This window comes from Manis javanica, chromosome 10 (assembly GCF_040802235.1).
Source record: "Manis javanica isolate MJ-LG chromosome 10, MJ_LKY, whole genome shotgun sequence".
In the NCBI taxonomy this organism is placed as follows: Eukaryota; Metazoa; Chordata; class Mammalia; order Pholidota; family Manidae; genus Manis; species Manis javanica.
Genome location: NC_133165.1, coordinates 99,497,689 through 99,522,938, shown reverse-complemented (window position 1 = coordinate 99,522,938; position 25,250 = coordinate 99,497,689). Strand labels below are relative to the sequence as shown.

The 25,250-nt window shown below is 35.4% G+C and overlaps 1 protein-coding gene across 5 annotated transcripts in view; it reads left to right on the top strand.

Annotated features, from left to right (window-relative positions):
- Positions 1–25,250, top strand: part of BLTP3B (bridge-like lipid transfer protein family member 3B) — a 124,837-nt gene that overhangs the window by 34,290 nt on the left and 65,297 nt on the right. For 3 of the 5 annotated variants that reach the window (XM_073213684.1, XM_037023000.2, XM_037023002.2), the window contains 3 exons: positions 21,402–21,564; positions 22,887–22,925; positions 24,973–25,064. In XM_073213684.1, coding sequence (XP_073069785.1) covers positions 21,402–21,564; positions 22,887–22,925; positions 24,973–25,064 — 294 coding nt within the window. Of the gene's footprint in view, positions 1–19,493; positions 19,612–21,401; positions 21,565–22,886; positions 22,926–24,972; positions 25,065–25,250 lie in introns of all 5 variants that reach the window. The other 2 variants (XM_037023003.2, XM_037023001.2) reach the window with 1 other exon arrangement.

Here is a 25,250-nt window from a genome sequence, read left to right as displayed (position 1 = left end):
CAAGTCTTTTGCATTTTCATTTAAATTTTAGAATCAGCTTGTAATTGCTACTAAAAGAACTTGCTGGGTATTTAGTTGGGATTGTTAAATCTGTTTGGGGAGAATTGATATCTTAACAACTATAACAGCTTTTTATGTAGCTATATGTTTTTATTTCTCCTTTTATTTATGTCTTCTTTCATTTCTTACAGCCACATTGTACAGAAAAGTTTTCAGTATGTAGGTTTTGTACACCTTTTGTCAGATTTATCTCTAAAAATTTCATACTTGTTATGCTAATGTAAATGGTACTTCAAAATTTTCAATTTTCCAATTGTTTGTTGCAAGCATATGGGAGCACAATAAATATCTTTATTGAAATAACTTTTTATTAATGAAATATACTAAAGACAAAATAAATCTTACGTGTGCAGCTCAATGACTTTTAAATAAGATTTTTTTTTAGAATATTTTTTGTTTTACTGAAAAGTTGTAAAGATAGTTCAGAGATTTTTTCATATGCCCCACATCGCATCTGCCCTGTTACTAACATCTTATATTAGTCTCGTACGTTTGTCACAATTAATGAACCAATATTTTAAATTATTAACTCTAACCCAAACTTCATTTAAATTTCCATAGTTTTTTGGTTTTGTTTTTTACCCAGTGATGTGTTTCTGTTCCAGGATCCCATTCTGAATACCACATTATATTTAGTCATTGTGTCTTTTTAGACTCCACCTGGATGTGACAGTTTTTCACACTTGTTCTGGATGATCATGACGGTTTTGAGTAATATTGGTCAGATACTTTGTTTAGTGTCTCCCAATCAGGATTTGTCTAATTTTTATCTCATGATTAGAATGGGTTTAAGGGTTTCTGGCAGGAAGACCACAGAGGTAAAGTTGATTTTTATTCTAGATACCAAAGGTGCATAGTATTAGCATGTCTTAATCATTGTTGATGTTGACCTTGATCTTGAGGTTGATGTAGTGTTTTTCAGGTTCTCCACTGTAAAGTTACTATATTTCCCATATTTATACTGTACACTTTGGAAGGAAAGGAGTAAGGAGGTATGCTCCACTTTTCTAAGGTTGGAATTTCTACAAGGCTACTTAGAATTTTCTGCACAGGATATGTATCTGTTGTCTCCCAGTTATTTATTCAGTCATGTATTTTATATCTGTGTAGACTCACATATATTTATTTTATATTTTGGCTTGTAATCCAGTAATATTTATTTTGCTGTTCAAATTGTTCCAGCTTTGGCCATTGGGACTTTTTCATTTGGCTCCTGTGTCCCTTCATTGATTTTCTTTCTTATATTGGTCTTATATCCTATAACCTTGCTAGACTCATTTATTATTTTGGTACCTTTTTAAAGTAAGATTCTGTAGGATTTTCTATACAGATGATAATGTCTGAGGAAAAAAGGACAGTTTTACTTCTGTCTAAACTTGATACCTTTTTATTTCTATTTTCTTGCCCTGTTGTATTGGTTAAAACCTTCAATACAGTGTTGAATGGAAGTGGTGAGAACAGACATCTTTGCCCTTGACCTGTTTAAGGGAAAAAGCATTTAGTCTTTAATCATAATGATATTAGTTTTTGGGTTTTCATACATGTCCTTTATAGTTTTGGGGAAGTTCTCTTCTGTTCCTAGTTTGTTGAGAATTACTTTTCCCTGCAAGATGTTGACTTTTGTCAAATGCTTTTATATGTTTCTGTTGAGAGCATTGTGTGATTTTATTTTTAATGTGGTGATTTATAGTAGTTGACTTTTGAATATTAAACCAATGTTCATTCCTGGAATAAATACTTTATCGTGATATATTGTGCTGCTTATATTTTGTCTGTTAAACTGTTGGTCATAATTTGCCTTGTGAAATCAGTGTAGTAGGTTGCAATCACTTTTAAACGAATGAAATAAAATAGAAAATACCAGGTTCTATTAAACTGTTGCTTAGTGAGATTGTTGTTTCAATTGTTTGTGTAGACTAGATTATAATGTAAAATATATTTCTTTGCTCATATAAAAAATTAGAAAATAATATACTCACTTTTTGAGTCTGCAGGTAATGAGGCATAGAGTAGGACAAGGAAGCAGCTAGCCCTAGGAGGAGTGTGCCAGGTTTAATGCAGTATGACAAGGGTGAAAAGGAGATTGTTAGGTGAGGAAATATGGGTTTCTTTAGAAAAGCATTCTGTTTCTTAGTTTTGATTGGAATGATCTTAATGGCTCCATGATGAAGCCTATGGACTATGAAAGGACGTAATTAGTTGCAGATTAATAACTTAATACTCCTACTGAAAGATTTCGTAGTCTGCCAGATTTTCGGAAGTCTCTCCAGGAACATTCTTTCTTATATCAATTTACGTCTGGTCTTAAGGTATATTTCTAGAAATACTGTTCTGAATAAAATCAAGCAGAAGCTATTAAATTTGCTTAAACAGAGATATTGGGTCTTGTATTATCTCTTCATTTGCAATGAAAATTTAATCCTTGTAGGGGCACACAGTCTTAAGATACTAGCTAGTGATTTCAGGTACTAGACTAGTTCATTTCAAAGGTTAAGTTGTACCTAATTGGGAAAAACGGAACAATGATAGGGGAAGAATCTTTATGGGACATTTAAATTCTAAATGTTGGATCTGTGTTTTTCTTTCAATCATACTCCTTTGTTATTTGTCAGCTTGATCATATGGTAACTTCAAATTTCTGAAGGAAAGAATCTGATTACAGATTAAATGCCTTATCAACCTCTAGATTAGTCAGCTGTAACCAAGGAAATATGATAAGATGTCTTAGATGTGTACCTTTCCCCTATGTTTATAGCCTTTCTCTGGGAAGATAGAATCTCTCGTTGCTGGGCAGCCATCCTAAGGGATGTTTGTTTATTAATGACCCATTAATTAAAGTAAGTAATGACAGTATTAAAAAACAAACCACAATATTGAAATTATTTTCCATGTGGTTAAAATTAATCCTTTTTCTTTAAGGTAATTGTTCTTAGTCTTGTCAATGTGCAACAAAAAAAATCCCTTTGAAAATATGATAAAATACCTTGGACCCTGAAGCCCATCTAAGAACTTCACATTATGAATGCCTGCTTTAAGTTTTTTTAAATAAACAGTTTAACTGCATTTTTTAATTCCCTGTAAAATCTAGTTTTCTGTGATAGCATGAAATGTCATAGAATAGGAATGATTATTTCTAATTACAGCTATTATTTGAGGAGATAAAATCAAGTAGTAGGGCCCGTTCTTAAGTTGAAAAGAATAAAAGGTACTGATGTGAATCTCTAACAACATGTACAATAATAGCAACCATAAACAATTTCAGGACAAAGTGAGTATTTCAAGAAATGCGTATTTGCTGATGAGGTTTTAAAAGAAAGTCCCAAGGATTCGTTATAGGAACACAAAGAGGTAAGTATGGAAGAATGTAGGTAATTATGTCAGAAAAGGGTTTGTAAACTATGTTTCTGAGATTCCTTGTAGCTCTAAGATTCTATTATTCTACCCCCAAATGTTGTATTTAACCTGGGGATGGTTCATTTCAAAAATCTGTTTCAGGTTGCTTTAGCAAACAAAACAACTGTGTGATATTTGTTTTCATGATGTAACTGTAAAATCTGAAAAAAGTTCAAATAAATCATGACTAAAATTTATACTAACATCAAATATAAAATGTGTACCTCTCAGCTTTATGATCTACTTCAAACTTAATGTTTATTAAGCCTGGAGAATTTTTTAGAAATTTGGCCATTGTTATGTAATATCTCTGTATTGTTCATATGGCTGTTTAACTTGTATGTTCATATTAATAATAGCTAACAGTCACTGAGTTTTCCTATGTGTTAGGGACAATTCTGAGGATTTTACAAGTTCTAATTCAGTTAATCCTCAAAAGAGCTCCATGAGGCAGGTACTATTACTATCATTCTATGGACAAGGAAACTGAGGCATACAGAGGTTAAGTAACATGTGGCATTTTTATTCTTGCAGAACTGGGATTCTTGGACCTTTAGGGGATTTATGCTATGTTCCCTTAAGCAAATAAAAATCTTGGATTATATGGACTTATTGTCTTTTGCACTGAATTTTAGTAGTGTTTTACATATAATTCAGACTCTAATAATCATGTGTTTATTATAAAATGTATAATCTAAAACATTCTATTTGTCTAGAATTTTCATTCATATAGTTAGCTATTTTTGTCAATACTGAAAAAGCTACTAAGTTGTATTTTCAGGTATTGTTTGTAATTAAAGAAGATTTTGAATAAAATGAAAGTGTGTTTTCATATCTCAAGTATGTTTTTAATTTGTTACATTTAAAAAACACAGTTAACCAGTAAAATATATATTCACATTAAAATTGATTTCATATGTAATGTTAGAATAAAGGACACGTTTATTTAAATAAACCTCTTTGCCTGCCGTAATGTACATAATAATGAAACATCAGTGTGCTTTCTAAATTTTAAAAATAAGACGAAACAGTAATTGTTCTGCCTTTTTTTTTTTATTATGTGGTATGACTTTTTTCAGTGCAGTTGTTAGGACTTTTGACATATTCAGGCCAGCTTTCTCTTTTATCCTGAGTCTTTGTTAACATACCTGTTTGATCTTGTATAGATTTCATATTTCCATTTCCCTTCCCCCTTTCTTTACCAAATAAATAATAATTCAGAAGTTTAACTCACTGACCTGGATTTCTACCTTTTTTTTTTTTTTAAGTTCAGTGCTAAAATGTTTATATGACTTTTTAGAGTATTAAGTGATGCTTTAGTGAGCTGAATTAGTTTATTTCAGATAACAACCTGTTCTTTTTAGGACCAGGCCCAGTATTATGCCCTTCTCAATTATAATATTTAGTAGAATAATTCAGTTACACAACTTAGTCCAAAGAGTCTGCAGCAACACTTGGAAAAAGCCCAAGTAAATAATGCCTAGCTCTTCCATGCCTTAATGCTCTTTCATGAGTTTTCTTCTGTTTCCCCAGTTATATACTTGATGAAAGTCTACTTTTCTTATATCATTTAAATTATGACAAATATGGCTGAAAAAACCATTCTCTTTGTTTTGGGAAGGAGCATAATTATATTAATAAATGATTGGAAAACATTTGTGTAAAAGTGAAATATATGTAAATTAAAGCCTAACATATGAGTAATAGAAGATAAATAATTCAATATATATAGTGCCTACCCAATATAAAAAACTAGCATTCTAATAGCTGGAGATGTAAGTTACCAATATCTTCAGCTTTCTATTTAAAGTATTTTAATAGATAAGCAATATTAATGTAAGATATTTTAAGGTTAGCTCCTTAAAATTGGCCATTTCAAAGTCCTGTTTGGATAAGCATGGATTTTTGGTACTGTTCCAGTTAGAACTTGGATCAGTGCATTCATAATTTAAATAGAAAGAGGGATATCTGTTTTGTACCCAGATGCTTTATATATTACCTTTAACCTGCACTGAAATCTTATGATGTTGGTATTATTTTCCCCATTTTACAGATGAGCAAATTGAGGCAGAGAAGGAAGTATCACACTAAGTGGCTAAAGTAGAATTCATACTTTTCTGACTTTAAGGCTTATGCTCCTTGCAGATGCTGACCCTTAGGTATGAAGTAAATTGAAGGTAGAACTTCTTGTGAATGATCATGTATTTTAATCTTTCCATCTTCCACTTTTGCTGTTGCCAGCCTGTCTTTCTGGGTTTCTGTTGAACTTTTGTCTTTATGAACAATGTATATGTTCATATATTAGAGCACTTAAACAGGGAAGTGTAAAGATGCAGAAATAAATCTAAAATCTCACCAACCATAGGTACTCATGATTTTTAAATGCATTTTTTACTTAATTGAAATAATAGGGTATAATTTTTAACCTTGAATTTTCACCAAACATTATAAGCATTTCTTTATGTGATTGGCAACACATATTATTTGATAATTAACCAACATAATATATTAAAGGGATTATTCCCCTTTGGACATGTACGTGTTTCCCCTTTGTAAATATCACGGAGATGAATTCTTGTACATCCCAATCAATATGTTGCACTAACCCCTCTCCTCCCAGGTGCGCACACACACATTCTGTCCTGCCCAAACAAAGGATATGTAGTTGTTTGTGTTCTTGAGTTACTCAGGTTAGACTTTGTACATCTATTCCCCTGCCTGTCTTTCCTTTCTTCCTGTAATCCTCTTGAGTATGGTTACCAGTATTTTGTAAGTACAATTTGTTTCAGTTTGTTTTCAGTTTTAGTGTTTTCCATCTTCTCATTCTTTCTTTATTATTACTGTTTTCTCTCATTCGTTGAGTATCAACATGCTTCAAAGTCAAAATTATTCAAAGCCAACCCTTTCTCTTGTGTACTCTATCTGCTATCATCTAATCACTCCCATACCTTCAGTAGTTTTCTTTTTTTCTGCATCATTGTTACCAACATACAAGCCTGCTGAATCTTCTCTCACCCTTAAAAAAAAGAAAACCTGGTTTCTGTTCTCACTGGCCTTTCCTTCTTAATCTCCCTTATTGGTTTCTTTTTACATTTCCTTGGATACTTAGTGGTCCCTAATCACAGTGCTTGAGCCATCTCACTTTCTCTTTCCATTTTATAACCATAAATATAATCTATAACGTTGGTGATTACCAAATTTATATCTTTTGTTACTGAATGAGACTTGAATATCTATCTAATTGCTACTCTTGGATATATAATAGGCATCTCTTAATTAAACTATTTAAAACCTGAAATCTGCTCCTTAATCCCAAACATTTCTCCCTCTTTCTCTTTACCCCAATAAATGGCAATTTTATCCTTCCATTTACTCAGACCAAAAAATCAAGAGTCATTATTTCAGTCTGTATAGTCATATCCTGTTTGGTTTTACCTTAAGAATATATCGCACTGCTTCCTGCTCTTCAATTTTGATACAAGCCAGCATCTCTTACCTGTATTACTGCAATAGCCTCCCGTCTAGGCTCCCTGCTTCTATCCATGGGCTTTTTTCAAATATTCTCAGTAAAGTGATCCTTTAAAAAGGAAAGTCCCCCAGAGGCACAGAGCAACACATTAGAACAGATGGACCTAACAGACATCTACAGAACGCTCTATCCAAAAGCAGTAGGATACACATTCTTCTCAAGTGAACATGGAACATTTTCCAGAATAGATCACATAGTAGGCCACAAAAAGAGCCTCAGTAAATTGAGAAGGATTGAAATTGTACCTACCAGTTTCTCAGACCACAAAGTATGAAACTAGAAATAAATTAAGCAAAGAAAACAAAAAAGCTCACGAACACATGGATGCTTATTTAACAACATGCTCCTAAATAATGGATCAATGACCAAATAAAAACAGAGATCAAGCAATATATGGAGACAAATGAAAACACAACTCAACACCCCAAAATCTATGGGACGTAGCACATGCAGTTCTAAGAGGAAAGTATATAGCAGTACAGGCTTACTTCAAGAATGAAGAACAATCCCAAATGAACAGTCTAAACTCACTATTAATGAAACTAGAAAAAGAAGAACAAATGAAGCCCAAAGTCAATAGGAGGAGGGACTTAATAAAGATCAGAGCAGAAATAAAACAATAGAATAAAATAATTTTATTTTAATTTATTAAATTAAAAATAATTAAATAAATTATTAAAAATAAGAAAAAATGTTAAGAATAAGAAGAATAAAACAATAGAGAGGATCAGTGAAACCAGAAGCATGTTCTTTGAGAAAATAAACAAAACAGATAAACCCCTTGCCAGACTTATCAAGAAAAAAAGAGTGTACACACATAAACAGAATCAGAATTGAGAAAGGAAAATTCACTACAGACACCAAATAAATACAAAGAATTATTAGAGATTACTATGTAAAATTATTTGCTAACAAATTGGATAACCTAGAGGAAATGGACAACTTTCTAGAAAAATACAACCTTCCAAGACTGACCCAGAAACAAAATCTGAACAGACCAATTACAAGCAACAAAATTGAATTGATGATCAAAAAACTACCTACGAATAAAATGCCTGGACCAGATGGCTTCAGTGCTGAATTTTATCAAATATTTAGAGAAGACCTAATACCCATCCATCTTAAAGTTTTCCAAAAAGTGGAAGAGGAGGGAATACTTAAAACTCATTCTGTCTGGCCAGCATCACTCTAATACCAAAACCAGACAGAGACACCACAAAAAAAGAAAATCACAGACCAATATTCTTGGTGAACATAGATACAAAAATCCTCAACAAAATATTAGCAAACCAAATTCAAAAATACATCAAAAAGATCATCCATCATGCTCAAGTAGGATTCATTCCAGGGATGTAAGGATGATACAATATTCAAAAATCCTTCAACATCATACACCACATCAAAAAAAGAAAGACAAAAATCACATGATCATCTCCATAGATGCTGAAAAAGCATTTGACAAAATTGAGCATCCATTCATGACAAAAACTCAACAAAATGGGTAGAGAGGGCAAGTACTTCAACATAATAAAGGCCATACTTACCAGTGAAAAGCTGAAAGCTTTTCCTTTAAGATCAGGAACAAGACAAGTATGTACAGTCTCACCACTTTTATTCAACATAGTTCTGGAGGTCCTAGCCATGATCATCAGACAACACAAAGAAATGAAATGCATCCAAATTGGTAAGGAAGAAGTTAAACTCACTGTTTGCAGATGACATGATGTTATACACAGAAAACCCTAAAGAATCCACCTCATAACTACTAGAACTAATAACTGAATTCAGCAAAGTTGCAGAATACAAAATTAATATGCAGAAATCTGTTGCATACTAAAGATGAACTAGCAGAAAGAGAAATCAGGAAAAAATTCCATTCACAATTGCATCAAAAAGAATAAAATACCTAGGAATAAACCTAACCAACGAGGTGAAAGACCTGTACCCTGAAAACTACAAGACACTCAGAAAGAAGACACCAGTAAATGGAAACACATCCCATGCTCATGGGTAGGAAGAAGTATTATTGTCAAAACGACCATCCTGCCTAAAGCAATCTACAGATTCAATGCATCCCTATCAAAATACTAAGAGTGTTCTTCAATGAACTGAAACAAATGTTCTAAAATTCATACAGAGCCACAAAAGAGCCCAAATAGCCAAAGCAATCCTGACAAGAAAAAAGCTGTAGGGATTATGCTCCCCAACTTCAAGCTCTACTACAAAGCCACAGTAATGAAAACAGTTTGGTACTGGCACAAGAACAGACCCGTAGATCAGTGGAACAGAATAGAGAGTACAGATACAAACCTATACATATATGGCCAATTAATATATGATAAAGGAACCATGGATATAAAATGGGGAAACCACAGCCTCTTCAACAAATGGTATTGGCAAAACTGGACAGCTATATGTAAGAGAATGAAACTTGATTATTGTCCAATTCCATACACAAAAGTAAACTCAAAAGGCATCAAAGACCTGAATGTAAGTCATGAAACCATAAAACTCTTAGAAGAAAGCATAGACAAAACTCTTTTGAATATAAACATAAGCAATTTTTTCCTTAACACATCTCAGCAAGGGAAACAGAAGCAAAAATGAACAAATGGGACTGCATCAAACTAAAAAGCTCTGTGTAGTAAAGGACACCATCAGTAGAACAAAAAGACATCCTATAGTATGAGAGAATATGTTCATTAATGACATATCTGACAAGGGGTTAACATCCAAAATGTATAAAGAACTCAAATGCCTCAACACCCAAAAAAGCAAATAACCCAACTAAAAAATGGGCAGAGGATATGAACAGACACTACTCCAAAGAAGAAATGCAGATGGCCACAGGCACATGAAAAGATGCTCCACATTGATAATTATCAGGGAAATGCAAATTAAAACCACAGTGAGATATCACCTCACACCAGTTAGGATGGCCAGCATCCAAAAGAAAAGGAACAACAAGAGCTGGTGAAGATGAAAAGAAAGGGGAACCTACACTGTTGATGGAAATGTAAATTAGTTCAACCATTGTGGATAGCAATATGGAAGTTACTCAAAAAACTAAAAGTAGAAATACCATTTGACCCAGGAATTCCACTCCTAGGAATTTATCCAAAGAAAACAAGATCCCAGATTCAAAAAGACATATGCACCCCTATGTTTATCTCTGCACTATTTACAGTAGCCAAGATATGGAAACAACCTAAGTGTCCATCAGCAGATGAATGGATGAAGAAGAGGTGGACGTATACACAATGGAATATTATTCAGCCATAACAAATCCTACCATTTGTAACAACATGGATAGAGCTAGAGGGTATTATGCTCTGTGAAATAAGCCAGGTGGAGAAAGACAAGTACCAAATGATTTCACTCATTTGTAGAATATAACAATGAAGCAAAACTGAAGGAGTAAAGCACCAGCTGACTCAGAGTACAAGAAGGAACTAGGGGTTACCAAAGGGAAGAGGCCTGGCAGGGTGGCTGGGAAAGGAGGGAGAAGAGGATTAAGGGGCATTATGATGAGCACACATAGCGTAGGGGGTCACGGGGAAGGCAGTGTAGCACAGAGAAGACGAGTAGTGGCTCTGTAGCACCTTACTAAGCTGATGTACAGTGACTGCAATATGGGGTGTCGGTGGAACTTGATAATATGGGTAAATGTAATAACCACAATGTTGCTCATGTAAAACCTTCGTAAGATTGTATCTCAGTGATACCTTAATTTTTAAAAAGTCCCCTGTTCTAGTCAAAACCATCTCTTGTCATTCTCATTTTTTTTTTGAGAGGGCATCTCTCATATTTATTGATCAAATGGTTGTTAACAACAATAAAATTCAGTATAGGGGGATCAATGCTCAATGTACAATCATTAATCCATCTCAAGCCTAATTCTCGTCAGTCTCCAATCTTCTGAAGCATAACGAGCAAGTTCTTACATGGTGAACGAATTCTTACATAGTGAATAAATTCTTACATGGTGAACAGTACAAGGCCATTCATCACAGAAACTTTCGGTTTTGATCACGCATTATGACCTATAAACAATCAGGTCAAATATGAATATTCGTTTGATTTTTGTACTTGATTTATATGTTGATCCCACATTTCTCCCTCTATTATTATTATTATTTTTATTTTTAATAAAATGCTGAAGTGGTAGGTAGATGCAAGACAAAGGTAGAAAACATAGTTTAGTGCTGTAAGAGGGCAAATGTAGATGATCAGATGATCAGGTGTGTGCCTGTAGACTAAGTATTAATCCAGGCTAGACAAGGGCAGCAAGACATCCACGGATGCAGAAGATTTCTCTCAAAGCAGGGGGGATGAGGTTCTGAGCCTCACCTCTGTTGATCCCCAAATTCTCACCTGATGGCCCCCATGCGACTGTGCCTGTCTTAGGTTGTTCCTCCCTTGAGGAATCTTACCCGTCTCTGGCTAACCAACCATCTTCCGGGGCCATACAGGGAAATGTAAAGTTGGTAAGTGAGAGAAAAGCCATATTGTTTGAAAAGGTTAGCTTTTTACTTCATTGCAGATTTATGCCCTGTGGCTTCTATGCCCAGCACTTGTCTCAAGGTATCTTTACCACCTGGAGGAATTATGATACTCGGTAAATTCGATATGAGGCACAAATTCTATTTAAGGGTTGTAATTAGGAAGGAAGAAGAAAAGCTATAGATGTAGCATATGGAAGGAAACATGGCAGTATTGATTATTTCTTTGACATATCTTCTTGTAGAGTATCTTAAGTATGTATAGGTTTTAAACTACTATCTAATTTGCACACACATATTAACATAATAGGAATACGGTGACATAAACAAAGCAAATCTATAATTACCATCCATCTCCAGTGAAGCCAAGAAAACCATTTAGGCACCCTAGGCATTTGTGAAAATTTATCTATGATATGATGGATATTGTCCAACTGTACTTGAACAATCAGACAAACTAAAGCAGCCCATTTCTGGGATCTGTTCACATCCCATATGTTCTTTTAACCGTAGATAGTCTATAGTCGTGAGATTTTTGGAGTGCTACACCTTGCACCCCTCCCAACTCCTGGTTGAGTTCCAACAGTACAGATCCGGTCAAATTCGTTGTCTCACTGTATGCACATGCCAGCCTAGACATCTCCCTCCTCATTCCTATGGCAAGTCCAGGAGACGGTGGGCTGGATGCAGCCACAACCGCATTATCGTCCGGATCCCTGTGGAGGCTTTCTGATGATCATCCCCCGGCACAAGTCCTCCAGAGAGTGCTGATGCCGGAAGCTCCTCCTCATATCGTATCTTAGTTCATTTTCTGGGTATCCAAGCTAGGCCTTTATCTTCTGCATAGAAACAAACAGACCCTTTGGCCACACTTTGACATGCCCCCTATACCACTGTGCAGAACTCATTGAAGGTCAGCACACAGTAACTGCTTTTTTTTTTTTTTTATTAAGAGAAAGGAATATTATCAGATAAGAGTACCTCCATAGCTGATCATCTGACACCCTTTAAGTGATCAACATTAAGGATATTTAAAGCATGTGTTGATCTTTGATTTACCAATAGTTTTATCCTATCAAGGAGTAATCCCCCTTTTCTTTCTTTCTTTCTTTCTTTCTTTTTTTTTTTTTAATTTTTAATCTACACTTACATGAAGAATACTATGTTTACTATGCTCTCCCCTATATCAGGTCCCCCCTAACAACCGCATTACGGTTACTGTACATCAGCTTAGCAAAATGTTGTAGAGTCACTACTTGTCCTCTCTGTGTTGTGCAGCCCACCCTCCCCTTTCTCCCTCCCCGCATGCATGCTAGTCTTAATCCCCCCTTCTTCTCCCCCCACTTATCCCTCCCTGCCCACCCATCCTCCCCAGTTCCTTTCCCTTTGGTACCTATTAGTCCATTTTTGGGTTCTGAAATTCCGCTACTGTTTTGTTCCTTCAGTTTTTCCTTTGTTCCTATACTCCTCAGATGAGTGAAATCATTTGGTATTTCTCTTTCTCCGCTTGGCTTATTTCACTGAGCATAATACTCTCCAGCTCCATCCATGTTGCTGCAAATAGTTGGATTTTTCCACTTCTTATGGCTGAGTAGTATTCCATTGTGTATATGTACCACATCTTCTTTATCCATTCATCTACCGATGGACATTTAGGTTGCTTCCAATTCTTGGCTATTGTAAATAGTGCTGCGATAAACATAGGGGTGCATCTGTCTTTCTCAAACTTGATTGCTGCGTTCTTAGGGTAAATTCCTAGGAGTGGAATTCCTGGGTCAAATGGTAGGTCTGTTTTGAGCATTTTGATGAACCCTCGTACTGCTTTCCACAATGGTTGAACTAATTTACATTCCCACCAGCAGTGTAGGAGGGTTCCCCTTTCTCCACAGCCTCGCCAACATTTGTTGTTGTTTGTCTTTTGGATGGCAGCTATCCTTACTGGTGTGAGGTGATACCTCATTGTAGTTTTAATTTGCATTTCTCTGATAATTAGCGATGTGGAGCATCTTTTCATTTGTCTGTTGGCCATCTGTATTTCTTTTTTAGAGAACCGTCTGTTCAGTTCCTCTGCCCATTTTTTAATTGGGTTATTTGTTTTTTGTTTGTTGAGGCGTGTGAGCTCTTTATATATTCTGGACGTCAAGCCTTTATCGGATGTGTCATTTTCGAATATATTCTCCCATACTGTAGGGTTCCTTTTTGTTCTATTGATGGTGTCCTTCGCTGTACAGAAGCTTTCAGCTTAATGTAGTCCCACTTGCTCATTTTTGCTGTTGTTTTCCTTGCCTGGAGAGATATGTTCAAGAAGAGGTCACTCATGTTTATGTCTAAGAGGTTTTTGCCTATGTTTTTTTCCAAGAGTTTAATGGTTTCATGACTTACATTTAGGTCTTTGATCCATTTTGAGTTTACCTTTGTGTATGGGGTTAGACAATGGTCCAGTTTCATTCTCCTACATGTAGCTGTCCAGTTTTGCCAGCACCATCTGTTGAAGAGACTGTCATTTTGCCATTGTATGTCCATGGCTCCTTTATCAAATATTAATTGACCATATGTGTTTGGGTTAATGTCTGGAGTCTCTAATCTGTTCCACTGGTCTGTGGCTCTGTTCTTGTGCCAGTACCAAATTGTCTTGATTATTATGGCTTTGTAGTAGAGCTTGAAGTTGGGGAGTGAGATCCCCCCTACTTTATTCTTCTTTCTCAGGATTGCTTTGGCTATTCGGTGTCTTTGGTGTTTCCATATGAATTTTTGAATTATTTGTTCCAATTGATTGAAGAATGTTGCTGGTAATTTGAGAGGGATTGCATCAAATCTGTATATTGCTTTGGGCAGGATGGCCATTTTGACGATATTAATTCTTCCTAGCCATGAGCATGGGATGAGTTTCCATTTGTTAGTGTCCCCTTTAATTTCTCTTAAGAGTGACTTGTAGTTTTCATAGTATAAGTCTTTCACTTCTTTGGTTAGGTTTATTCCTATGTATTTTATTCTTTTTGATGCAATGGTGAATGGAATTGTTTTCCTGATATCTCTTTCTATTGATTCGTTGTTAGTGTATAGGAAAGCTACAGATTTCTGTGTGTTAATTTTGTATCCTGCAACTTTGCTGTATTCCGATATCAGTTCTAGTAGTTTTGGAGTGGAGTCTTTAGGGTTTTTTTTGTACAGTATCGTATCATCTGCAAATAGTGACAGTTTAACTTCTTCTTTACCAATCTGGATTCCTTGTATTTCTTTGTTTTGTCTAATTGCCGTGGCTAGGACCTCCAGTACTATGTTGAGTAACAGTGGGGAGAGAGTGGGCATCCCTGTCTGGTTCCCGATCTCAGAGGAAATGCTTTCAGCTTCTCGCTGTTCAGTATAATGCTGGCTGTGGGTTTATCATATATGGCCTTTATTATGTTGAGGTACTTGCCCTCTATTCCCATTTTGCTGAGAGTTTTTATCATGAATGGATGTTGAATTTTGTCAAATGCTTTTTCAGCATCTATGGAGATGATCATGTGGTTTTTGTCTTTCTTTTTGTTGATGTGGTGGATGATGTTGATGGATTTTCGAATGTTGTACCATCCTTGCATCCCTGGGTTGAATCCCACTTTGTCATGGTGTATGATCCTTTTGATATACTGTTGAATTTGGTTTGCTAATATTTTATTGAGTATTTTTGCATCTACATTCATCAGGGATATTGGTCTGTAATTTTCTTTTTTGGTGGGGTCTTTGCCTGGTTTTGGTATTAGGGTGATGTTGACTTCATAGAATGAGTTTGGGAGTATTCCCTCTTCTTCTATTTTTTGGAATACTTTAAGGAGAAATGGGTATTATGTCTTCTCTGTGTGTCTGTTAAAATTCCGAGGTAAATCCGTCCGGCCCCGGGGTTTTGTTCTTGGGTAGTTTTTTGATTACTGTTTCAATTTCTTTGCTCGTAATTGGTTTGTTTAAGTTTTGTGTTTCTTCCTTGGTCAGTCTTGGGAGGTTGTATTTTTCTAGGAAGTTGTCCATTTCTTCTAGGTTTTCCAGCTTGTTGGCATATAGGTTTCATAGTAGTCTTTAATAATTCTTTGTATTTCTGTGGAGTATGTCGTGATTTTTCGATTCTCATTTCTGATTCTGTTGATTTGTGTTGATTCTCTTTTTCTCTTTATAAGTTTGGCTAGAGGCTTATCTATTTTGTTTATTTTCTCAAAGAACCAGCTCTTGGTTTCGTTGATTTTTGCTATTGTTTTTTTCTTCTCAATTTTGTTTATGTCTTCTCTGATCTTTATTATGTCCCTCCTTCTGCTGACTTTAGGCCTCATTTGTTCTTCTTTTTCCAGTTTTGATAATTGTGATGTTAGACTATTCATTTGGGATTGTTCTTCCTTCTTCAAGTGTGCCTGGATTGCTATATACTTTCCTCTTAAGACTGCTTTCGCTGCGTCCCACAGAAGTTGCGGCTTAGTATTGTTATTGTCATTTGCTTCTATATATATCTTGATCTCTATTTTGATTTGTTCATTGATCCATTGATTATTTAGTAGCATGTTGTTAAGCCTCCATGTGTTTGTGAGCCTTTTTGTTTTCTTTGTAGAATTTATTTCTACTTTTATACCTTTGTGGTCTGAAAAATTCGTTGGTAGAATTTCAGTATTTTGGAGTTTACTGAGGCTCTTTTTGTGAGCTAGTATGTGGTCTATTCTGGAGAATGTTCCATGTGCACTTGAGAAGAATGTATATCCTGTTGCTTTTGGATGTAGAGTTCTATAGATGTCTGTTAGGTCCATCTGCTCTAGGGTGTTGTTCAGTGCCTCTGTATCCTTACTTATTTTCTGCCTGGTGGATCTATCCTTTGGGGTGAGTGGTGTGTTGAAGTCTCCTAAAATGAATGCATTGCAGTCTATTTCCCTCTTTAGTTCTGTTAGTATTTGCTTCACATATGCTGGTGCTCCTGTATTGGGTGCATATATATTTAGAATGGTTATATCCTCTTGTTGGACTGAGCCCTTTATCATTATGTAGTGTCCTTCTTAATCTCTTGTTACTTTCTTTGTTTTGAAGTCTATTTTGTCTGATATTAGTACTGCAACCCCTGCTTTCTTCTCACTGTTGTTTGCCTGAAATATGTTTTTCCATCCCTTGACTTTTAGTCTATGCTTATCTTTGGGTTTAAGGTGAGTTTCTTGTAAGCAGCATATAGATGGATCTTGCTTTTTTATCCATTCTATTACTCTATGTCTTTTGATTGGTACATTAAGTCCATTTACATTTAGGGTGACTATTGAGAGATATGTACTTATTGCCATTGCAGGCTTTAGATTCGTGGTTACCAAAGGTTCAGGGTTAGCTTCTTTAGTATCTTACTGCCTAACTTAGCTCGCTTATTGAGCTGTTATATACACTGTCTGGAGATTCTTTTCTTCTCTCCCTTCTTATTCCTCCTCCTCCATTCTTCATATGTTGTGTGTTTTGTTCTATGCTATTTTTAGGGGTGCTTCCATCTAGAGCAGTCCCTGTAGGATGCCCTGTAGAGGTGGTTTGTGGGAAGCAAATTCCCTCAGCTTTTGCTTGTCTGGGAATTGTTTAATCCCGCCATCATATTTAAATGACAGTCGTGTTGGATACAGTATCCTTGGTTCAAGGCCCTTCTGTTTCATTGCATTAAATATATCATGCCATTCTCTTCTGGCCTGTAGGGTTTCTGTTGAGAAGTCTGATGTTAGCCTGATGGGTTTTCCTTTATAGGTGTCCTTTTTCTCTCTAGCTGCCTTTAAAACTCTTTCATTGTCCTTGATCCTTGCCATTTTAATTACTATGTGTCTTGGTGTTGTTCTCCTTGGACCCTTTCTGTTGGGGGTTCTGTGTAATTCCATGGTCTGTTCGATTATTTCCTCCCCCAGTTTGGGGAAGTTTTCAACAATTATTTCTTCAAAGAGACTTTCTATCCCTTTTCCTCTTTCTTCTTCTTCTGGTATCCCTATAATACGAATATTATTCCTTTTGGCTAGGTCACATAGTTCTCTTAGTGTTGTTTCATTCCTGGAGATCCTTTTATCTCTCTCTATGTCAGCTTTTATATGTTCCTGTTCTCTGGTTTCTATTCCTTCAAAGGCCTCTTGCATCTTATCCATTCTGCTTATAAATCCTTCCAGGGATTGTTTCACTTTGTGATCTCCTTCCTGACATCTGTGATCTCTCTCCAGACTTCATCCCACTGCTCTTGCATTTTTCTCTGCATCTCATCCCATTGCTCTTGCATTTTTCTCTGCATCTCTGTCAGCATGTTCATGATTTTTATTTTGAATTCTTTTTCAGGAGGACTGGTTAGGTCTGTCTCCTTCTCAGGTGTTGTCTCTGTGATCTTTGTCTGCCTGTAGTTTTGTCTTTTCATGGTGATAGAGATAGTGTGCAGAGCTGGTACAAGTGACCGCTGGAAGAGCTTCCCTTCTTGTTGGTTTGTGGCCTTCCTCACCTGGGAGAATAGCGACCTCTAGTGGCTTATGCTGGGCAGCTGTGTGCAGACAGGGCTTCTGCTTCCTGCCCGTTTGCTATGGGGTTTCTCTCCGCTGTTGCTGTAGGCGTGGCCTGGCTGGGGCTGCTCCTCCAAAATGGTGGAGCCCCGTTGCAGGGGGAGTGGCTGGGAGGCTATTTATCTCCGTAAGGGGCCTCTGTGCTCCCTGCTGCCCAGGGGGTTAGAGTGCCCAGAGATCCCCAGATTCCCTGCCTCTGGTCTAAGTGACCTGTCCTGCCCCTTTAAGACTTCCAAAAAGCACTCCCCTTTGCAAGGCGCTGGGTTCTTGCAGGTGTGGATGTGGTCTGGATGTTGTCCTGTGTCCTGTGGTCTCTATTTTAGGAAGATTTTTCTTTGTTATATTTTCATAGCTCTATGTGTTTTTGGGAAAAGATTTCCACTGCTCTACTCACGCCGCCATCTTGGCTCCGCCGTCATTCTCATTTTTATACAGAGTAAAAGCCAGGATCCTTAGATTGGCTTACCAAGGCCCCACATGATCTGGCCCATTATTTCTCTAATCTCATTTCCTTTTATTTTTGTCCTTATTCATTTCTTCTAGTCACATTGGCCTTCTTGGTCAAGTTTTGCCCTCACTTTTCCTCTACCTAGAGTATTCTTTAGGTAATTTCATATCTAGCTCCTTCACTTCTTAAAGACCTTTGCCTAAATCTCATCTCTTCAGTGCGGCTTTTCCTATCCTTCCTTTTAAAAATTAAAAGGCCTTCTCCTTGCACCTTCTATCTTAGTATTTTGCTTTTTTTTCTTCCATAGATGTCAGAATCTGGTGCACTATACATTTAACTTTAAAAAATTTTTTTCTGTGTACCCCTTTTTCCCCATTAAGCTCCATGAAGGCATTCTTATTCTGTTCATGGTCAGATACCCAGTGCCTGTTCAATGAAAATTTATTGAATGAATGAATAAAAGGGTTGAGTACACTCTTTGTCTTTCTAGATTTATCATCTATTTCCTTGGCTCTCTTGCAAAATTCCAGTTGCTGATCTTTTTTCATTCCTACCTATTTTATACCATACTCTTTCCTGCCTCAGAACCTGTATATGTTTTGTTTCCTTTGCTTGGAATATTCTCTTTCCCTGCCCTCCTATTATCCTTGTCTAGTTAACTTCAACTACTCATATTTTAGATATAAGCTCAAAAGTCCATATTTGAAAGAAGCTCTGGATTAAGACCCCTAGTGTATTCTCTCTTAGTCATGCTATTTGATCTTCTGTCCCACCAACTGAATTGAAAACTGCACAAAGGCAGGAATCTGGAATGTACTGCTTGCCATTGTGTGTGTGTTTGAGTAGTGAATCCTCAATAAGTATGTACTGAATGCAACCTTCTATCTCTACTATCCAGCCTTGCAGAAGTAGCAGGTCATTCCTGTATGATTAGGAATGGTAGCTTGTCAAGAAATTTAATAGTATTAAGCCAGACATGATTGATGGGAAGTACAATACAATCCAGCATCATTCATCAAATATGGGTTAAACATGAACTTTGTGTTCCTCAGTTGACATTTTGTGAGAAGATATGACTCCAGATAAAATTTGCCTGAAGAAATTCTGGTTTAGAATCAGTGGAGAAGAATGTGTATATTGATTGATACTCTTGTTGGATGTGTAAGGCATGTAAGTAACTCAGTATGTTTTGTTGCTTTAATATTTAATTTGGAAAAGTAAACGATTGGCTAATAACTCTTTTTTTAGCCAGTAATTAGTTTTGCCAGTAGATTTACTTTTGAAAAACTATTTGCTGGGTAAAGTTAGCAATTTTTCATTTTTTAGGGTTGTTTTAAGAATTAAATAATGTATATGAAAGCAATTTGAAGTACATAAATGATTTATTGTTATAATATTTGTGATATTAGACAAATAAGTTAGTTTCTCATGTTTAGTCATCTAAAAGTGGGGATAAAAATAGTATTGCTCCTCATGGGTAAGCATAGTGACAAATTCAAGATTATAGGGACAGTTACCTCTGAAATAAAATAAAGGGTTTATTGAGCCATCACAGATGCTAACCAGAAAAAGGACTGAATCCTGGGACAGGAGTTTTTGCTTCATCAGCAGCAAGGCCAGTTAATAGAAGCAACATGTCCATCAGATTCAAGAAACAGGGAACGTTTATAAGGAGTTTCAAGGAAAGTGCGTTGTTCAAATTCAAATTGGCTGCATAGAAGGAAGGTGGGGTTATGTGAACAGGTAAAGTGTAGAGTTGGGTGGTTAATCCGTAGAGAGGCCTCATGGATTCGTTGGTGGATAATGATCAGCCACTGTTCACATGTAAGAGGGATGAGTAGTTGTGGGGTCTTCTAGATAACTGTTGAAATACTTCATTCAGGAAGGTGCAATTTCTCATGAGCTGCCTGAAGTTGGAACAAAGTATCAGCCCCCATTTAGGAATGTGGAGTTTTTCGTTGGCTATGCCTACAGCCGGTAACTAACTTCTCGTCTCCTCCATTCTCTGGTCCTTAATGTCACTTAATTTTAGAGTATCTCAAAGTTTTTTCCTTCATTACTGGGAATTGTTAGTAATGCATGCACGCAAAGAGCCTGGTATACAGTAAACTCTTGGCAAATATTCACTATTATTTTTAACTATTATTATAATTTCCAATCTTCTTTAAATTTAAAAACTTCCATTTTTATGTTATTTTAGAGAATCTGAGTTCTTTTATCAGAATCTTAGGGTCCAGTTTCCTTTGTGACTTCTGGCACTTTAAATAACAATTAACTTCTATGGAAAGGATAGATGGTATTTATACAGCTAATTCTTGGTTTAAATAATCGGTATATTTAAAAATCTCATGTAGGAAACACCAAAATCAGCTGCTTAAATAGAGTTGCAAAATCCCCTTTCTCAGAGACTTTTTAGGACAAGATGTTACGTATATGTACTGTAATTCCTGGAATGATCTGGCTCAGTTTCTAAAGCTGGGAATGACAGGATGATTCTGAAAGGGGTCCCGATGCCCTTTGATCATCATTCTTGACATGGTGAACCGTGGTGGTTGTTGCTATTTTAAAGGGTCTCCTCATTCCCTTACCATTTGAAGGTCAGTAAGAACTAGAGCTTGATTGTTTATAGAGATATGATACTCAAATGTATGCCAAAAACACTAGGCTTTGTATAAGAGAACTATGGACAACAGAGATCAAAACAATAACCACATTTAAAAGCATGGGTTGAAATGAAGCATCATCCAACAACCAATCTATGAGCCCTCTCTGTGGACTAACCACCTACCTACACACTTTACCTGTTCGCATGACCCCACCTTGCTTCTCTTTAGCCAGTGTGAATTTAATGTTTGTTTCTAGGAGCTGCTATTAATTTTAATGTCCTTTATATTTAGAGGAATGAGATTGGGGTACAGCAACTGACCCTAAAATTAATGTCACTATACATTCTCTTTCAGATTTACCAAAAATTTATCTCCTGACAAGATAAATCTAAGTACCCTCAAAGGAGAAGGTGAACTGAAGAATTTGGAGTTGGATGAAGAGGTGCTCCAGAATATGTTGGATTTGCCAACATGGCTTGCCATCAACAAAGTTTTTTGTAATAAAGCATCAATTAGGGTGAGACTTTGATGTCTGTGGAAGGAATTTTCTTCATTTTTGCTTTCATCCCCATCTTCTAAAATAGTATTTTGTTTTAGATAATTATATAAAGAAGCATTTTTATTAACATAGTTTAAAAACACAGATACCTTAACCTAAATAATTATGTGAATGTGAGTCTTAAGAATATAGTTGCAGTCATGTACTAATGTATTATTAATTTACAGATTTAATTCCATTTAAATTTAGTGATATTAACATTTATAAAATTTGGTAATTTAATAAAATAATTGGTTAAACTTGGCATATATTCAAGGATATTTTTTCAAAGGATTTGTCAAATGGAGTAATTTAAATTTCTAGTAAGCACTTTATATCAAATGAAGGCATAAGGACTGACGAATTTTCTTTGTGCGTTATAGTTTTATTTAAAATTTTACCCTTTTCCTCATTTTTTTCCATATTTTGAGGATTTTATAGTTTTCTGTTACTGTAGTTACTCCTACTTATTAAAATTTATTCCTTCTTATCTCTGACTCTAATCATAATGTCATATCACATCTTGCTCTTAAAGATGAGGCCTGTTTGAGAGTCTGCTTGGGAGAATACTGCATTCTAATTTGTTTCATGAAATTAAAATTGGGCTCCAAAGAAAAGATGTGGAAAGGTACCTATGTGGTCACGTTTAATTTTTGTTCTGTCCTCCATAAACCCAAATATCTACAAAATATGATTTTTTAGTGTAGTGTATGTTTGAACAATATTTATTTTATATTCCTTACATTTTACATTATTGACATCAACTTTTGTATTTTTCTCAAGTATCTACAAAGAGATTGGTCAGAATTCTAGAATTTAAAAAACAGATGAACAAAACACTATGTTTTGTTGCAGTCTTAGTTTAAATTATGAAATTAAAATTTGTTTTAAGGACTTAAAAAAGATTTTTCAGAGAACCTGAAATTTTTATTTAAAAAGATGACTAGGACTATGCTGATGGACAGTGACTGTAATGGGGTATCTGGGGGAGACTTGATAATGGGGGGAGTGTAGTAACCAAAATGGTGTTCAAGTAATTGTACATTAACAATATCATAATAAAAAATAAAAAATAAAAAACTTAGGAAAAAAAAAGATAAGTAGGAAAAATATGACAAGTAGTATTTTCTTATATAAAATAGGTACATTTGATTTCAGAAGTATGAATAGTTTAATTTATTTTTCAGTTTGAGAAAAAGTGATCTAATTTAGTGACTCACTATATTAAGAGAACATCTGTCGATTACTACTTTACATTATTTTTTAATGATTTATTTATAAAAAAATTTTTTTTTTCATAGATCCCATGGACAAAACTGAAAACACATCCCATCTCTTTGGTGAGTTCTGAATTGCCTCAGAAATAAACATTTATATATACATATGACCTAACTATGTTAATGATAATCTCTTTTTTTGTCATAGAAACATAATCTGGCTTTTCCACTAATTAGCTTTTGTTATATTTTGATGGTATTTTTCTCAGTCCATAAATTTATGGCCTTTATGGAGAAGTTTAAACTTGAAAATAGGAGGGTCTTTAAAGTTTTTCAGGTCTAGAATATTATGTTCTTCTAAGTTTGTGTATTTTATCATGTCATTTAAGTCTTTATTGACATACTGTGAGATTCTTTTAATAATACTTAGTTCAAATTTTCCGTGTTTCTGCTTTTACTAATCTAGTAAATCAAAAAATATATTCTTTAATATACTTTATTTTTTAAGGAAGATTGAAGAAAAATCACTTGGTCATTTAGTGATTCATACATTTCACAAATATTTATTGAGCACCTCCCCTGTGCCCTGAGAGAACTTGTATTTTTAAAGAGGAAACTGACAATGAACAAGTAAATAAAATAAGACAGCTTCAGATAATAAATGCTGTATTAAAATAGAAAATGAAGAATGACCGGAGTTGTGTTAGTGATGACTACTAAGGACATTCAGTCTACGTCAGGAAAAAACCGTTACCCCAAGAAAGACATTTTTTCATTATGGGAATGTTCATTTTCTTGCACATTTCCTGCCAATTTCATACTTTTTATAGTTAATGTCTTAAATTGGGATAAACTTTTATTAGAGCCGGCTTAGTCCCATTCATTAACATATAATGTCATTTGTCCGTTGATGATATATTACATCCTGGGATTAGAGATTTCACTTCCGTAAAATCTGATGATCTCAGAAGTAAATGGCTGCTTTTTTTAAGTATCATTGATATACAATCTCTGTTGGTTTCAAATACACAGCACAGTGGTTCAGGATTTACCCATATTATCAAGTCCTCACCCTCTCCAGTGCAGTCACTGTCATCAACTTACTAAGATGTGGCAGAATCATTAACTGTATTCTCTGTGCTGTACTACCATCCCCATGATCAACCTGTGTTGTGATTGAGAATTATTATGGCCCTCAGTCCTCTTCCCCTCCTCTTCTATCCTCCTCAGCCCCTCCCCCTTGGTAACCACTAGTCCCTTCTTGGTGTCTATGAGTCTGTTGCTCTTTTGTTCTTTCTGTTTTGCTTTTTTTTAAAATATTTCACAATTAAGTGAAATCGTTTGGTGTTTGTCTTTCTCTGCCTTGCTTATTTCACTGAGCATAATACCCTGTAGCTCCATCCATGTTGTTGCAAATGATAGGATTTATTTTCTTCTTATGGCTGAATAATATGCCATTGTGTATATGTACCACCTCTTCTTCATCCATTCATTTATTGATGGGCACTTAGGTCGCTTCCATATCTTGGCTGTTGTAAACAGTACAGCAATAAACTTGGGGGTGCACATGTCTTTTCAAATCAGGAATCTTGTTTTCTTCAGGCAAATACCTAGGAGCGGAATTCCTGGGTCAAATGGAATTTCTATTTTTAGTTTTTTGAGGAACCTCCATATTGCTTTCTACAATGGTTGCACCAGTTTACATTCCCAGCAGCAGTGTAGAAGGGTTCCGCTTTCTTCACATCCTCACCTGCATTTGTTATTTCCTGTCTCTTGGATGTTGGCCGTCCTAACTGGTGTGAGGTGATATTTCATTGTGATTTTAATTTGCATTTCTCTGATGATTAGTAATGTGGAGCATCTTTTCATGTGCCTGTTGGCCATCTGAATTTCTTCTTTGGAGAAGTGTCTGTTCAGGTCCTCCACATGGCTACTTCTTTTAATGTTTTTTTTTCTCCCATATCCCTATAATACACACAACTTTTCTACTAGATAATAGTGCTATAAGAAAGGACTGAGCACTGTTTCCTGTTTCAGTATTTGTCTTTTCAGAACTTGAGAGGCTACTCACTGTTTACTTTGCTCCTAAGGAAAGAAAAGAGAAAATAGTCTTAAATAATATTTTCTTAATACAAAGTATCTGTTTACATTTTTAATGTATTTTTATTAGTCCCTGGATAAAGTAATCATGGAAATGAGTACATGTGAAGAACCACGAAATCCTAATGGCCCATCTCCAATTGCAACTGCTTCAGGACAGAGGTAAGCTATGTCTATTAATCTATATGACTGGCAAAGAGAATTCTTTTCTGTAGTCAGCTATGTTATCAGCAATAATGGAATATAAAATAAAAATACCATAACCTCAAACAGTCTCTATTTTGGTCATCTCTCCTATCAAACATTTTGCAGTTTTAGTACATATGTTGCAAAAGTAGCAGAGTTAAT